This window comes from Petromyzon marinus, chromosome 54 (assembly GCF_048934315.1).
Source record: "Petromyzon marinus isolate PM22_M1 ecotype Great Lakes invasive population chromosome 54, UKy_Petmar_22M1.pri1.0, whole genome shotgun sequence".
NCBI lineage: Eukaryota > Metazoa > Chordata > Hyperoartia > Petromyzontiformes > Petromyzontidae > Petromyzon > Petromyzon marinus.
The window spans coordinates 10,655,073-10,672,033 of NC_133720.1; the positions used below are offsets into that span (position 1 = coordinate 10,655,073).

A 16,961-nucleotide genomic window follows, 5' to 3' on the forward strand; every position below is an offset into this window, starting at 1 on the left:
AGCTACTAGGGAGCCACTGGAGCTACTAGGGAGCCACTGGAGCTACTAGGGAGCCACTGGAGCTACTAGGGAGCCACTGGAGCTACTAGGGAGCCACTGGAGCTACTAGGGAGCCACTGGAGCTACTAGGGAGCCACTGGAGCTACTAGGGAGTCACTGGAGCTACTAGGAAGTCACTGGAGCTACTAGGGAGTCACTGGAGCTACTAGGGAGCCACTGGAGCTACTAGGGAGCCACTGGAGCTACTAGGACGCCACTGGAGCTACTAGGAAGTCACTAGAGCTACTAGGAAGTCACTGGAGCTACTAGGAAGTCACTGGAGCTACTAGGGAGTCACTGGAGCTACTAGGGAGTCACTGGAGCTACTAGGAAGTCACTGGAGCTACTAGGAAGTCACTGGAGCTACTAGGAAGCTACTGGCGCTACTAGGGAGCCACTGGAGCTACTAGGGAGTCACTGGAGCTACTAGGAAGTCACTGGAGCTACTAGGGAGCTACTGGAGCTACTAGGGAGTCACTGGAGCTACTAGGGAGCCACTGGAGCTACTAGGAAGCTACTGGAGCTACTAGGGAGTCACTGGAGCTATGGACTTTTACATCTAGATTGAAGTATTGCTTTAGAACTGTTTTTTGTGTTTCGTTTGTTGTCCTTACTCCACACCTCCGATTAGCACGGTTGGCTACTTACGGTGTGAAATAAGTTCAACATACATACATATTCCACACGATAGACGAAGATTGCCCAAATTCCATTTGCCAGACTACCAATCGAATGGGGTGTCCCATCCAAGGGATTTGAAAATTAGTAGAGTCTCACACACACGCACGCAACTCCCTGTCGGTGCGTAGGGTGGAGAATTACGACAAAACAAAAACCCAGGGTGTAAACCACGCGGAGTTCATCCTCGTAACATTAACGACGAAGGTGGCCAGTAACCGTGTTTATAATTTTTAATTAAGTTCCTCCTAATTTAGGAGGCGCATGCAGAGATGTTCACACTGGGGAGGGGGACGCATTCCGAGTCGACGGTCATTTGTGAAGAACAAATTTGTGGAAGCGAAGGAGCCTCAAGGTGGTCACGTTGAAACCGCCGGTCTGGAACACAAGCGGATAATTGGAGAGGCACCGCAGCCAAATTCAACCCACCGCCGATGATATATATTTTTTTCTACTTACACATGGCAAAATAAAACGTTGCCAACAATGGTCGTGTCGGGGAAACTTGACTACACTTCGTGGGGGTGCATCATTTTCGTAGCAACGTTTCGAAAGCTTCAAATGTTCTCAATAGTGTTTTTTTTTGCGTAAAACGGCCGAGCGAATGTGTTCACTCGCATGTAATACGGCAGCGTGAACATGGTTTACAGCATTCACTCGCATGTAATACGGCAGCGTGAACATGGTTTACAGCATTCACTCGCATGTAATACGGCAGCGTGAACATGGTTTTAGAGCGTTAACTCGCATGTAAAACAGCAGCGTGAACATGGTTTACAGCGTTCACTCGCATGTAATACGGCAGCGTGAACATGGTTTACAGCGTTCACTCGCATGTAATACGGCGGCGTGAATATGGTTTTAGAGCGTTAACTCGCATGTAAAACGGCAGCGTGAACATGGTTTTAGAGCGTTAACTCGCATGTAAAACGGCAGCGTGAACGTGGTTTACAGCGTTAACTCGCATGTAAAACGGCAGAGTGAACATGGTTTACAGCGTTAACTCGCATGTAAAATTGTAGCGTGAGCGTGGTTTTAGAGCGTTAACTCGCATGGCAAACCGGGGAAACTGCTGCTAAACAAATTCCCGCTTTGCTGCTCCTTTTGAATCAACCCCAGAGTGAGGGCCTGGGCTACCCGGTGGGGCCTATGGGCCTTGCCTAAAAAAGCAAGCCCTGAAAAGACGCAGGAGAGAGGGCCAATGTTTGTTTACATCCGCACTTGTGTTCATATACATACATATATACACACACATTTGTGTATAGAACGTTAGTGCGGTGGTTATTTAGAATGCACTTCTACGTGTTCACCGACGGTTGGCTACGCACGGTGCAAAAGAGGTTCAACATATACAACAGGTAATAGGTGCTCGCTAACAGCACTTGCCCCAGCAGTTGGCCAAATGGTGGATGCCGAAACGTTTTGTTTGCGTATATCAGGGTAAAAACAAGTCGTGCCTCTGCCAAATGGATGTTTTGTTCTGCCCCTTTTATAAGCCTCCTGTCCTGCTAAGGCTTGCATTTAGGCAAGCCCTTAGGCTCCACATGGTAAGCCGGGCCCTGGGTTCAGGGGTCAATTTGAATTGGTGGCCGTATAGAACATGCAAACAAAACATGCCATTATTATCAGAGCATGTTTGTTTGCACGTTTGTCACAACAAGTACTGTGTGCAGTACTTCATTCCTTGAACAAGGTTTCTATTTGGCGTTTGGACATCTTAACACCTGTTTTATTGCCAGAAAGGGTAAAACACCTATTATTTGTTTTTCATACGTGTAGGCCTCTTCGTGCATTGTGGGTGTGTAGCGTAAAGCAAGTTGCAGACAAACTAGGTCAGTTTACACACCTCGTGTGAACCCCCAGCTGCCGAGAAACATCCTGGAGTAAGTAATATATCGATGTGGTGAGCAAAATTATCTCGAGCGACTATACACCAAATGACTGCACACGGTATTACTTAGACACCAATTTAACCATCGACAGGGAACACCGCTTCAAAATAGCCCTTCAAACAGACAACAGGGGAACCCCCATACATTATGGGATCCCCATAAAATAGGACTTGGCACAGCCCAAAGGCTTTGAAACAAGCCAACAACATCCTCTCTCTCTCTCCACCCGATAACAAATCTCACATCAGCTGACACAAAAAAAAAGCAAGCTAAGATTAACGTGTTGGGATATTAATGATACGTGCAGAGCTGCGCGCGACAAGTTCGACAACAAAGCATCGTGGGCAGGGTTTTAATTTCTCAACTCTATTTTTTTTCCCGGGGCCGCTGTTGGACTGGAGTGAGGCGCATGGCTTTGCAGTAGCCACAGCCACAGCGAGATGCGTACTGGATGTGCCGGGTGCGGGAATATATTCCGGGTCGCCGACATGGCCAGGTCCCAGCTGAAATTCAGCCCTAATCGTGGGGCTTAAACATCACATCGGGGTTTCTTTGCCGAGATCCTTAGCAAAACCACACCACACAAGACAAAGATTCCGCGTATAGCCGTTTGTTGGAGCAAGTGCTGTTAGCGAGCACCTCTGAAGGCCTGAACGGCACACGAGGGGGTGAGTGCCCAGCACCACGCCCGGCCGCCTTTGTCTCCCCAGTGGCGATATTTACACATCGCACCAGGTACTCATTTGAGGCAGAGTCGACCTAGGTGAGGCCCAGGACCGGTTCCGATAATCGTCACTGGGTGTTGACCGTGAGCGGGAATGGAACTCAGGTCGCCGGGTTCGTAGCGCAGCTCGCTAACCGGTACACGACCGCTCCCCACACACACACAGCGACCGCCAGGCAGGGACACTTGAATAATAATATCGCTCTCAAGTACCCCAGGGGGTCTGTGCAATCAAAATACTTCCCATAGTTGAACAGCCACGCGAGGTTTCGATAACGACCACGCGTCGTGGAAACACGCGCGATTGTCGGTGGCGTTCCTTCCTTAGAGAGACACGTCTTGAAATAAGTGGAGGATTCCTCCTCGAAAACAACAGGCGACACCAAAGCACATTGAGCGTGCGCCAACGCGTGGCTTCTTGACGCGTCGATCACAGCTTTTGTGAACGTTCTCAAACTGAACAAAAAAGGTAAAAATTGCTCTTGCGCTCTGGAGCGAGTCTCTTAAGCCTGCGTACACTATTAACTGTTAACGTGATCGTGTCCTCGCAACCAGTTAGCAGGCTCGGCCAATTCATGGGATCGGAGATGGTCGGGGGCAGACATCTCTCTGGTTTTGTGGGTAAGACAACCCCCCCCCCCGTCTGCCACCTCAACCAAGAACCACGTGGCATTATTCACAAGCGAACGGATGGATGAGCAGTGAGGGGCGGATGCCCGACTCTGGTTGGCTGACGAGCTGCCCATTCTGTTTATCACAATGAACCGCTGTAACAAAGATGAAACTGAATTTTAATTAAAGCGCACAGATTGCGATGCTAAATGAAATGAAAATGACTGAAAAAAATAACTATTTTGCTGGATTACGGAGGGCGGCATCCGCATCGCTATCAGCCTTGGCAGGGCAACTTCTGTAACTTCATGCTTTATTTAAATTAAGAACATTACAATCAAGTTATGTACTTTCATGATTAATGCAAGTGGAATATAATTGTTTCAGCTTGCGTGTATATATATCAGGTATGTGCAACATGTAAAGACGTAATTGGTACTTGAATGGCATATTGGTAAATGTGAAAAGTCACGAGGACTGGGAGATTGAGAAACCTCTGGCCAATTTGATCTCAATCTTGGCACACGAAGGACCAGTAGTAAAGTGAACATCCCTATGGCAATCAATGTTTAAAACATGGATGTTTATTGGATGTAAATTTACGAAGACGTCTATTCCCAGGGAACTGAATGAGAAACACGTGGCACCCCCATGTGCAACCGTGCGAGTGACATTAACCACGAACAGAAGAAAAAATTCAACTAGCATACATATAGTTTTCAGCTGTTCCAAAACGAACATTTCATATATACGTTTGAAAGGCCAAACACAGCACAAGCTGCCAGGTTCCGATGAAAACGCAAGTAAAATAGCACGCGGTTCCTTAACGCTGTGCGTTGGAGAATGTGATGAGCCACATCAGCGGCGGTCGAACAGACCGAGCAGCACCCATTGCCGTGTTAGCCCTTGAGTGCTGCTGAATCTGTTTCGCGTCAAGCCTCCATTCGAGTGTGTTCCCGCTGCGATGGATTTGAATCTGGCCTTGACCGGCGGTAACACTGCTCATCCGTGCGTTGACCGAGCACGAGCTGAAACCCGCGCGTGGTGAAATGGGGTTATTCAGTCTCGTTAAGCGTCGCCACCGTTCACGTTGACTGTGCAAAGGATCCCGCTGCAGTTGTTTGGTTAAAACTTTAATTAGCGTGCACATATTGCGACAAGGAAATTCCCACAGGAACTGTCTTAGGCGACTTCTACAATTTCCACCTTGCGCGGTTTCCAAGGGGGAATTGTGTTACTTCCACAAATTCCCGCGTTTAAAAAGCCTTAATTTGTTCGGACGGGATTCTCACGGGGACTCTGCCATGGGGCATGTGTGCGAAACAACCGGGTTCTTTTGAAATTTCATTACACATCTAACTTCTCCCAGCAATCGGCTATGCTTATCTCGACTAATTATTGCCAAATGCAGCCCACCAGAATGGCGATTACGGCGAATTACAGCCCACTAGAATCGTCACTGAAAATCTCTGTCAGTGATCCAATTCCACCCCGATTACGGTGTGCTTAGCCAAACAAGGAAGGCCTGTGGGGTCTGGATAGCCGAGTGGAGGCCTGGGTTGGCCTTCACTAAGCTGTCAACTAGGCTATAACCTCTGCCCATGTGGCCGGGATTTACAGAGCTGCCATCGATATTGCCAAGGCTACATATACACAGTTTCCCCGTGTATATGTCAGGACACGTATTTTCTCCATGTATAGCCTGTCCTAGGCTATTCACGTGCCACAGGACCAGCTGGCTGGTACCAGGGTCGACACTGGCGGCCCAGACTGGGTGACATCGCAATGGAAATGTGTGGCTCTTCAACCCACCTTGTGTCGGGTCAAAGAGCCAGCACCCCTTAGCGCTGTGGGTGGAACTCTGGGCAAGGTGGACTAGTGGAATTATTGCTCGTGTAACATTTAGTTGTTACTGCATTCACTTCGCAGTGCCTAAAACATGTTTTGTTTGCAACACCCTTAAAGCGTGGTTTTGCCCGATATAAAGTGCAAATGACCGAATTCAGAAATTTGCTTTGTGGAGCCACGTGGTGAGACCGTCACGTGTTAGCACCTGCAAACACGACCAACCGTGACAACCCCAAGGGACACGAACACAGCCTCTGAGCGGTACTGCCTCAATATCCCGATCAACACACCTGTGCTCCTACACCGTCTCTGCAAATGCATCGTTCAGCAGGGATCTACCTCGCACCTCGAGCCCGAATGGTGCAACCCCGCAAGGGTTCGTCGAGCACGCGAACGCCGGGCAAAGGGCGCTCGCGTGGATCCCTCGTCAACATCAAACCAAGAAACTCGGGGACAGAGATGCAAGCACGGCGAAGGGTTTCCGCCCCCCCCCTCCTCGTCAGTAGTTCTGCTCTGTAACAATGAAGGAAGGCGCAGCTTGACGGCTCCCAGCATCGCACATCTCTCAACTTTATCCCCACCCTGCCGCCGGAGGCAACAGAGACCATCCCGCACACAAGCGCACGTTGCTGCCTGGCATCGAAAACAATGACGTCTCGAGGGAGAACGACGTGACGCGCAACGCCATCGAAGAAGACAAACACGACGGACGCTGGATGCCGGACGGCCTTTTTTTTCAGAGGGGGCGCCGCGCCAACCCACCCACCACCCCCCCCCCTCCCCCGTGGGGTGATTTTGCGACATTTTTAAATTTGTGGGAACGTCCACGGTTAATCCTTGCCACCACGCGGTGAAGTGGCGGCGCAGTCGGCATTTGGCACGAGCAGCACTCACTGCAGGCGGTGGGTGGCTGTGCCGAAAAGTTTAAAATATTTCATTGCCCGTACAAGCCAAGACGCAGTTTACACATTTATATCTTCCACTATATGCATATCGCCAACTGTAGCCGTTTCTACCAATTGGAAGTTTTTGAATGCACGCTTTCCCCGTGCACAGGTTGCCGTTGGCCCGGTGAGTTGCGTTACCTAACGGATCTGGTTTCATGGGTCAACAAACACTTTTGTAACTGCCACATTAAAAATACTGAAAGGGTGCCCTGTCCTCATGCAATACTGTTCTACACCCCCTCCTCCCGCAAAAGGGCAGCACCTTAAATAAAACTGTTACTGTGCAAGCTCACAACCTTCGGCATACATTAATATTTCATTTAGAACGTGGCTTTCTTGGCGAATTCGGACAGCTCCTCAGTCTTACTCTGGGGCCGGTTCATCGGGTCGCCCCACGCTGAAAATCAGTCCACCCCTGTCCTGGGTCAGGCTGCCCAACTGCAGTTCCGGTTTGTGTGTTGTTTTTAATGTCTCTGTGTCGTGCTTGCGTCTTTGTGTCTCCCGAGTGCGGAACCGCTGAACGCAGCCAACAACTCGGATCTTCGACGGCTTCCTCTGCCCAATTCGGCAAATGCGGGGTTCGGCAAAGAGCGCAGAAGAGTAGCGAGCAGTAAAGGACGACATTGCACAAATTCCGTGCCGATTTTTCCAGTTCCGAGGAGCGGCGGAGAGAGTCCGCTCGCGAATCTGAGTGGCTGACGCGCAAGAGCGCACACGAGCGCACACATTTACTTCGGTCACATCCCAAGTTTCGGAAAATTCAAAGCACGCGAAAATATTTCGGCGGGTAGAGGGGCATCGTTGGCGTGGCGTGAGTCAAAACGGCTCTCGTCACAGGTCCGAGGGCAAAGCGCTGCTCCTGCCACTCTTCCGTTCGTAATTGACGAGCCGCTGACCAACGAGATACCTGTTTGGAGAAAAGAAATAAAAGTGAATGACGAGACACTGGCTGGAGACGACCTTAAACTGAAGAGGGAAAGAGAGTTGCAGCCAACCTGTATGTATCGCGTTGCAAAGTCCTAAACGTTACGGTGCAATTTAAGAGAGGATATCAAGCTCATGCATGTTAAACTTGACGAATGTTTTAACGTCAATCGATAAATCAAACTTCGTTACTTTAAATATAGCAAAAGAGGTAATGTTACATTTCAATAAAGCCACCAGTATGTATGAAACGTATGTTGAACTTCTTTCGCACCGTACAACAGCCAACCGTGCTAATCGATTGGCTACGTATGAGGTGCAGTAATCGCTAATCAGTGACCAATTACTTTTCAAAAGTAACCCAACACTTTAAAGTACTCATTCTTTATTGGGAGAAGGGTTAGTGTTAGGGAGTGAAGCACATCACCTCTGCAGTCCATTAGTCCAAGAGCGATCGCAATCCTCAACACGGACTGGGTATCTCTAGATGCACTTCACTGGAGTCTGTGACACCCATTGGCCTAATATTCATCACAACGCCCAAAGCACGGCCGAGGCGTTGTGTCTACAATGCACGCAGCGCCGAGGTTTGTTCACTGCCCATTGGTCGCGACGGCGATCGTCACAACTCACTTGTCGTTCTTGATGTGCTCGTAGAGACGGCGGAACTGCCGCAGCTGAGCTCCCAGCACGCCGAGCACCAGGCAGCCCCCGAGCAGGCACGGGTACACGCGCCGCTCCGCCAGCGTCTGTGTCTCGGCTGACAGGCCTGCAGGGGACGCGCGGCAGGGGAGGTGGGGCAGCCGAGGGCGGGGCAGGGGACGCGCGGCAGGGGAGGTGGGGCAGCCGAGGCCGGGGCAGGGGAGGTGGGGCGCAAACATCAAAGATGCCGTGGGGTTAAACGATGGCAAGGAAGAGCAAGGCTTACACGGAGAGTGGGAAGATGTAATCGGATTGCAGAATCACTCGCAAATGAGCCCCACAGGCTCCAGATGTAGCCACTAGGAACGTGATGAAATTATTAAAAAAATTATCCTTACGCCTACAATACATCCAATCCTGTGCTACAGAAACTGATCATTTTCTTTTCATGCACGTTCTAGGCAACCGTTTCCTTTGACAAACGCTTGGAATGGGGCACGACAAGAGAGATCGGAAACAAGATGGAACGAGTGGGAACAGAAGAGGATATAGGCAGTGCAAAGAGGCGTTACGATTTCAAAGACAGCAAAGACGAGCCAGACAGTACAGAAGGCCACGGAGTACTTATGAGCCTGTGACCATGAGAAAGACGATACAAACAGGACAAATAAAGCATCCATCCTCGAACTGACTCGTGACACTGAATCGTGACCAATTCATTGCATTGCAGTGGCGGTGAATCAAGACGTTCCTCTACGAGCCACCACCACCCCTCCCCCGTGACGACGCGAGAGCCCGGCCGCCACTCCCTCACCGAGCAGTGGCACGAGCCCAAAGGAGACGGCGTAGGGCACGCAGAGGGCGAGCAGCAGGGCGGCCGTCACGGGGCCCGTCAGCTCCAGCAGCAGCACGCGCATGTCCAGGTTGCGCAGGCCGTTGGCGTACACCTGCGTGGGGCCCACGCGCGCACGCAGGGGGGCGGCCGGTGTGCACACGGGGCGGTCAGCGCCTCGCCCATCGAGGTGGCGGGGGCAGTCAACAGGAACCCGCCGGGCAACAACAGGGACTGGCGTGCACGACAACGCAGCAGCATACTGCCGCGGTGCAGTGGCTAGCTCACTCATGCAACTAGTCACCCACTCACCCACTCATTACACACAGCAGCATACTGCCACAGTGCAGTGGCTAGCTCACTCGCGCAACTAGTCACTCACTCACCCACTCATTACACACAGCAGCATACTGCCGCGGTGCAGTGGGCGAGCTCACTCACCCAACCAGTCACCCACTCACTCACTACACACAGCAGCACACTGCCACAGTGCAGTGGCTAGCTCACTCACCCAACTAGTCACTCACTCACTCATTACACACAACAGCATACTGCCACAGTGCAGTGGCTAGCTCACTCACCCAACTAGTCACCCACTCACCCACTCATTACACACAGCAGCATACTGCCACGATGCAGTGGCTAGTTCACCCAACAAGGCTTATGTGGGAATTCATAGCGGCCAACTATTCTCAACGCCTGTTGATTATAAATTTAGAGGGAAAAGTCCGGAGGAGCCGGAGAAAAACTCACGCAACCACGGACAGAAAACATGAAAAACTCCCAAATATGCAGCAGCAGGCGCCAGGCAATGGATCGAACCCACAACCTCCTGTATACGAGGTAAGGCAGTTCACATCTCGATGCCGTAGCGCCCCTGGAATGATTGAAAATTCACTGTGTAACAACATAATATGGCATAAGCAATTAAAAAATAATATTTACTACCCAGGAACAAAAATCGTGTTACATAGTGAAATCATTAAAAATTGTCAATCATTCCAGACAAGATGACTGCACACACTTTGGGCAAAGAGGCAGACAAGGCGACCGTGCGGTACTTGCTGAACGAAGGTGCCATTACCTGCTCTATCGCAGCCTTGAGCCGCCACTGGGGGCCCATGAGTGTGATGGCGGCGACGATCTTCGTGTGCAGCACTCCGAGCGCCCAGTCCTGCGCAAAACACAAAGCATCATCCATAAGAGGGGTTTGTGTTAGATCGCGTAAATATGAACGTGTCGTCAAACCTGCCGCCACCACCCGACACGGCCAATTAGTAAGGGTTGTCACGTAAACAAAACACGCCAATTCGATACTAGCATAGCACAACGGTTGTGTGTTGGAGAGTTAACCCACGACATCTACAATTCGAGCATTACGTTTCGAGAGGAATTATAACCAGCATCATCAGGTGACAGCCTACATGTTAAACAAAGCATCATCATTACACAAAGCATCATCCATCATCACCGTCATGACAATCACGGACCTATCTACTGCTACATGAAGGCCTCACCAAGTCACCGTCACGTCTGGTGGTCTCCCAATGTAAAAATCCACCTAGCGCCTGCTGACGAGCCAATTTCATCACTCCATCTCCGCAGTGGACGTGCTGTCGGGCACGTTGCCTCAATGGAGGTAACGCCATCATCAACGTCACATTTAATACGGCCTGGCCAACACTAAACGCGGGGCGATGTTCCCGGCGATGAGAATGACGAGCGTGTCCACAACCGGGAATAGACTCATCATGAAATCTGTGGCTGGCCAAAGTCTTTGCTTCCAAGTAAAACGAAAGTAAAAACGTCAACACGAGGAATTGCTGTGTCTGAGCATGTGGCGCACACGCCCGTAATCCACCACTGTGGAGGCGAGGAGTTGGTGGAGCATCGCACAAACGCTGCCGAACTCGCTTCCTGTGGGCGTCGACGAGGTAGCCGTACCCTGGCTCGCCAGGAGCGGGATCAAGTGTTTCCCTCTCACGGCGCTCATGTGTTTTATCCGGATTCCTACAAAATGTAAAAACACTCATTAATTGTCCGATAACACCGTTATATAGAGAGGACCACAGAGCTGGGGCAAACTGTTGGCACCGGCTCAGCACGTGGCTACTGCCGCTGCCTTGCTTACTGGTCTGTGGTTCGTCCACGCGCCTACCAAGTCAGTCGTCCTTCTCTCTCTTCTCGAGCAGTGAGCCATTGCTGTGCGGCGCGAGTCGAATTGCAACGTTACAACGCGCTCGCGGGTGCGACCGTCTCACGAGGGCCAAGGGGGCACGTGCCTGCAGGGGAAAGAAGAGCGGCGTCTGGTGCAGTGGCACGCGGAGGGGCACCACGACCACCAGCTCGAAGAGCAGCCCGACCAGCAGGGGCACGACGCCCGCCAGCAGGAACGCCGCCAGCAGGGTCTTCAGAACCTGCCACAGACGCCGCCCGCACGCGGTCCGCGTCATGAGCAGAATCCAGCATCACTAGCTGTAACGCTAGCACCATTGTCAACACCAGCACTAGCTGTAACGCCAGCACCATTGTCAACACCAGCGTCACCAGCTGTAACGCTAGCACCATTGTCAACACCAGCACTAGCTGTAACGCTAGCACCATTGTCAACACCAGCACTAGCTGTAACGCTAGCACCATTGTCAACAGCAGCGTCACCAGCTGTAACGCCAGCACCAATGTCAACACCAGCACCAGCGTCACCAGCTGTAACACCAGCACCAGCGTCACCAGCTGTAACGCCAGAACCAATGTCAACACCAGCACCAGCGTCACCAGCTGTAACGCCAGAACCAATGTCAACACCAGCACCAGCGTCACCAGCTGTAACGCTAGCACCAATGTCAACACCAGCACCAGCGTCAGCGTCACCAGCTGTAAGGCCAGCACCGGTCAACACCAGCACCAGCATCACCAGCTGTAACGCCAGCACCAATGTCAACACCAGCACCAGCTACACGAACTGCAACATGAGCACCAGCGTCAACACCAGCGCCAATGTCAGCATCAACGGCAGATTCAGCATCGACCTCGTCTTCCAGTCAGCATTTATTTACACGTTGTAAAATGATTGATCTTCAGCAACGCGGTAAAATAAAAATCGTCGATTTAATTTCCAGGAAGTCCTCGCCACAAATCCGCTCGCGTGATGTCGCGGCGCCTCCCCCCCCCCCCAACACCACTCACCATGAGCGTGCGCTCCTTGAGGCGCTGCAGCAGCACGCGCCGGCCCTGCGGGGCCCACGATGCCAGCACGGTGGCGCCGCGCGCCGCCAGCCAGCACGCGTACAGCCCGCACGCTGCCGTGTACAGCTCGTGCAGCTTCAGCCCGCCCGCCCACATGCTCATGATGTAACGGCCTGCCAACACTGCAGCACGCGCATGGGACACACAAAGGCAACAGTGACGGATGGAGCAAATGCTGTTAAGCGAGCACCTACGAAGGCCGGCACGGCTTGCGAGGGAGGGCCTGGTGCGGTTTCTAACACCACCAGAGACCGCCTCTGGTGGTGCCCACTACGCCAGGTTACCCATATTATCTGTGGCGTCAACCCAGCGAAGGACCAAGATGGGTGCGTTCTATAGGTGGTACTGGCACTATGCATATCTAGCAAATCTTACCTGGGATTGTTGAGATCGTGACCGCAGTGCAATTAACCACATTGGCAATGCCAATACGACACGCACGTGAACGAGTGACCGAGCGCGCACGCTACACCACAATCGTGAAATTATGCGCTTGTGTTAAATTCAACACATGTCCTACACATGGCTGTAAATCTTGGACACTCTTCAACAAGTGATTAGAAGAGAACAGACTTCGGAGATGCTGTGAATTCCATACGTTCCCATCGTACACATGGGGCAATTCACGTATGTTGAACTTCCTTTGCACCGTACGTAGCCAATCGTGCTAATCGGAGGTGCGTGGAAAGGACGACAAACTAAACACAAAAAGCAGTTCTATAGAAATTACTTTTCAATCTAGGGGACTAAAAAATGGGGGTAAAGGAAAATGTCCAAGTCAAGTCAATTTTAATTTTGTTCACAAACGTGGTACTTTTCTGGCACAAATCCCCTCCCCGTCCTACGTTTCCCTTCGCTCCATCATTCCAGCTTCGGTGGCGGTCAGCAACGCAGCGAAGAGGCATGCACGACGCTGCCGCCGCCGCCGCCACCGCAGGACTCACCTGGCACGACCAGGCACGTAAGGCTGGACGACAGCAGCGTCAGGCAGATGCAGCCAATGAGCAGGAAGATCTGCAGCGCAAACGGCACAAAAGTACTTGTGATACATTCTGCGTCTTAATTATGGAACATATTGCCGTCCTTTCCCCGCACCTCCGATTAGCGCGGTTGGCTACGCACGGTGCGAAAGAAGTTCAACATATGTACATACACGCATATTTGAGGTTCTACCGACTGCCATCATCGAGCTCATCAGAGTAAAACAGAGTTGAAAGTTGTAGCCCTCTCGCCCTTTGTTAATCCACCGCTGGATGAGGGCCTCCCCACGCCATGCTGTTCGTGTTCGGGCTAGGTGGCGAGATGTTAACTACCTCGCTTGGTGTGCAGGAGGTCATGCGTTTGATTCCGACCCTGACACCTGTGTATTTGGAAGTTGTGTTTCTCTCTCACCCGTGGATATTTCTCCGGGTCCTCCGGTTTTTCCCCTCCACATTTAGAATTAACGTCACGCGTTTAGAGCATTCGGCTGAATTACATTTCCACGCGACGATAGGCCACTTCGTTGAGCTAACATTGGTGATAGCCAGGTCGCTTAATGAAAAAGAGCAATATAGCTCAGTGGGCATTATCTGGTCAAATACAAATAGTTTAGTTTTAAGTCTAACAACATTTTCCCTACTCTTTTGAATGAGCGGTTGCATGATTGGTTGGGCGAGTGAGCGGTTGCGAGAATAATTGGCAGAGTGGCCATTCGCAGAGTGGCCATTAACCTTTAAATAAAATAACTTAGTTTAATGAGCTAGTTTATTTCAGGCCACAGGCTTGCGGATTAAAGAGAGCGTCCGTGCAGTGACCCCGCTGCCATTCCACCGCAGGGCTACAGCCGGCGCAGCGCTGTCACAAGCGCAGAGCAGCGGCAACGCACACGCAGGGTGAAGTGCAGGGGCCGCGTGTACGGCTGGAACTCCGTCGGGCCGCCCTGCTGCAGCATGGCCTGGTGCGCCGCGTGCAGCCCCTCCACTATGGGGACGGCAATCCCATTGCGCCCGGCAGCAAGGAGGGGCGGCAGCAGCTCCTCCTCCGCCACCTCCTCCTCGTCGTCGTCTTCATCGTCGTCGTCATCGTCGTCCTCCTCTTCCTCCTCGCCGTCGTCATCGTCCTCCTCCTCCTCCTCGCGCGCGTTCTCGGCGTTGTTTTCGTTCTCTTCGTCCTGGTCTCCGAGGAGGTAGGAGTGAAGGTCCCTGTGGGTATTGGAGACAAGCGGAGTCAATTTTATTGCAACTCGACGCGAGCCCGGTATGTAGCACCGATCACAGAACCAGAAGGGGGAGGAGGGTGGGGGCATAAATCCCGCAAGGAAAAGCCCGAGATCGACACAGGCGGACTTGTTGAAGAGGGGTGGATTGGGCTCACTCCCCTACCCAGGTGGGGAGCCCCTAGCAGAGAAGCGAAAGTTTATATGGGGGGGGGGGGGCTGGGGGAAGGTAAGGGAGAAGATAATGAACATAAAAGGGAAGGGGGAGAATTAACAAATCTGGTTTGAACACCACGTGACAAACACTCCTTTGCAGCTCTGTGTGCAGTGCAGTACAGTGTGTGCTGTGCAGTGCAATGTGTGTGCTGTGTGTACTGCATGTGCTCTGTACCGTGCATGCTGTGCAGTACAATGTGTGTGCTGTGTGTACTGCGTGTGCTCTGTACCGTGTGTGCTGTGCAGTGCAATGTGTGTGCTGTGCAATGTGTGTGCTGTGTACTGCGTGCGCTCTGTACCGTGTGTACTGTGCAGTGCAACCTGTGTGTTGTGTGCTGTGCAGTGCAATGTGTGTGCTGCGTGTACTGAGTGCACTCTGTACCGTGTGTGTTGTGCAGTGCAATGTGTGTGCTGTGTGTACTGCACGTGCTCTGTACCGTGCGTGCTGTGCAGTGCAATGTTTGTGCTGTGTGTACTGCACGTGCTCTGTACCGTGTGTGCTGTACAGTGCAATGTGTGTGCTGTGTGTACTGCGTGTGCTCTGTACCGTGTGTGCTGTGCAGTGCAATGTTTGTGCTGTGTGTACTGCACGTGCTCTGTACCGTGCGTGTTGTGCAGTGCAATGTGTGTGCTCTGTACCATGTGTGCTGTGCAGTGCAATGTGTGTGCTGCATGTAATGTGTGTGCTCTGTACCATGTGTGCTGGGCAGTGCAACGTGTGTGCTGTGTGTACTGCGTGTGCTCTGTACCGTGTGTGTTGTGCAGTGTGTGTTGTGTGCTGTGTGTACTGCGTACGTTGTGTGCCGTGTACACTCACAGCAAGTATGCGGCGGTGCGCGTCCACGCTCGGAGAAGCCCCTTGAGCCAGTGGCGCGTGTGGCCCTGCTCCAGGAGCGCCGGCAGCACCACCTGCAGCAGCAGTAGCTCCAGCGACAGCTCGCTCACAGGGGCGTCACTGGACATGCACGCACACGCACGCACGTGAACCACACACACACACATATAAATACACGAGCACAACAACCGTCATTCACCACTAAGTGGTGGTGGCGACGTCACCGCGGTGCTTGTGCCACGCTAGGTGCACTTTGAGGCCACGTAAAGTGTCGAAGGCCCGCTGGCAGGTCACTGAACAGACCCAGGTGCCATGGGTTGACCGACTGAGATGACTTGAAGATGCACCACCTGTGCTCCCCACTGTGCCAATTTCTGCGTTTTAGCCGCCCGGCGTTGTAAGCGTCACTCCTCTGCCCTCCGTTGTTGCGACTGCCTCACACGAGCACACACAAACATGCACACACAGTAACCACAACTTTACACAAACCACAAACAAACACACACACGAGCAAATAGAACAAACTAAGCTGGAAGGTGGCTGTGAGGATTTGGTGAACCAGCTGCTTTTTACGAGACAAACTCTTGTCCTCATGTCTGCATTTCACAACTACTTGTCATCTTCAGTCTTTCCCTCGCACCCTCGCGGTCACCCGTCAAATTAACTTGTAACGCACGTATGTACGTTGAACTACTTTCGCACCGTACATAGCCAACGCCGTGCCAATCGGAGGTGCAGTCTACGCGTACTTCCCCGGCGTTACCTGTACAGCGTGACGTTGTACGGCAGGAAGCTCGGCAGGGTCCCCTTTATGATGCGGATGGGCAGCCACAGCATGAGCACGACAATGGAGCCGAACACAACCTAAGTGCGGGAGCAGCACGAGAGAGACAGAGAGAGAGACACACACACGAGCCGACACGTTGCGTCCCCGCGACAATCCCGCGGCAAGTCACGCCGTCGCGATCCCACAACTCCTGTGCGGCCGCGCACCCTGGCGGTCGCATCACGCCGCCTCGGTTTTGCGGTGAGCGAGCGAGCGTGAAGGTGTTGCAACTGCACCGGGGTTCACGATGAAGTAGACGGTCGGGGGGAGGATGGAATAAAAACTATAAACTATTTTTTTTTTAACCAGGTAAGGCCCACTGAGCTATATAGCTCTTTTTCAGAAGCGACCAGGCCACAAATAAGTGGCTTATCACGTGGAAATATACAGCAGCCAAATACTCGAAACGCACATTGATTTTAAATGTGGAGGGAAAAACCAGAGGACCCGGAGAAAAATGAATGCGACCACGGGAAGAGGGACATGCAGACTTCAAATATACA

General features: G+C 52.1%; 1 protein-coding gene across 3 annotated transcripts in view; it reads right to left on the bottom strand.

Moving 5' to 3' along the window:
- Positions 1-935: 935 nt before the first annotated feature.
- MARCHF6 (membrane associated ring-CH-type finger 6) overlaps positions 936-16,961 on the bottom strand; it is a 36,786-nt gene continuing 20,760 nt past the window's right edge. For 2 of the 3 annotated variants that reach the window (XM_032974711.2, XM_032974709.2), the window contains exons 17-27: positions 16,396-16,496; positions 15,983-16,063; positions 15,615-15,752; positions 14,252-14,567; positions 13,329-13,398; positions 12,325-12,506; positions 11,421-11,555; positions 10,223-10,312; positions 9,121-9,253; positions 8,298-8,433; positions 936-7,647 (exon numbers count right to left, since the gene is read on the bottom strand). In XM_032974711.2, coding sequence (XP_032830602.2) covers positions 7,572-7,647; positions 8,298-8,433; positions 9,121-9,253; positions 10,223-10,312; positions 11,421-11,555; positions 12,325-12,506; positions 13,329-13,398; positions 14,252-14,567; positions 15,615-15,752; positions 15,983-16,063; positions 16,396-16,496 — 1,458 coding nt within the window. In that variant the 3' untranslated portion in view covers positions 936-7,571. The remainder of the gene's footprint in view (positions 7,648-8,297; positions 8,434-9,120; positions 9,254-10,222; positions 10,313-11,420; positions 11,556-12,324; positions 12,507-13,328; positions 13,399-14,251; positions 14,568-15,614; positions 15,753-15,982; positions 16,064-16,395; positions 16,497-16,961) is intronic. The other variant, XM_032974713.2, reaches the window with a different exon arrangement.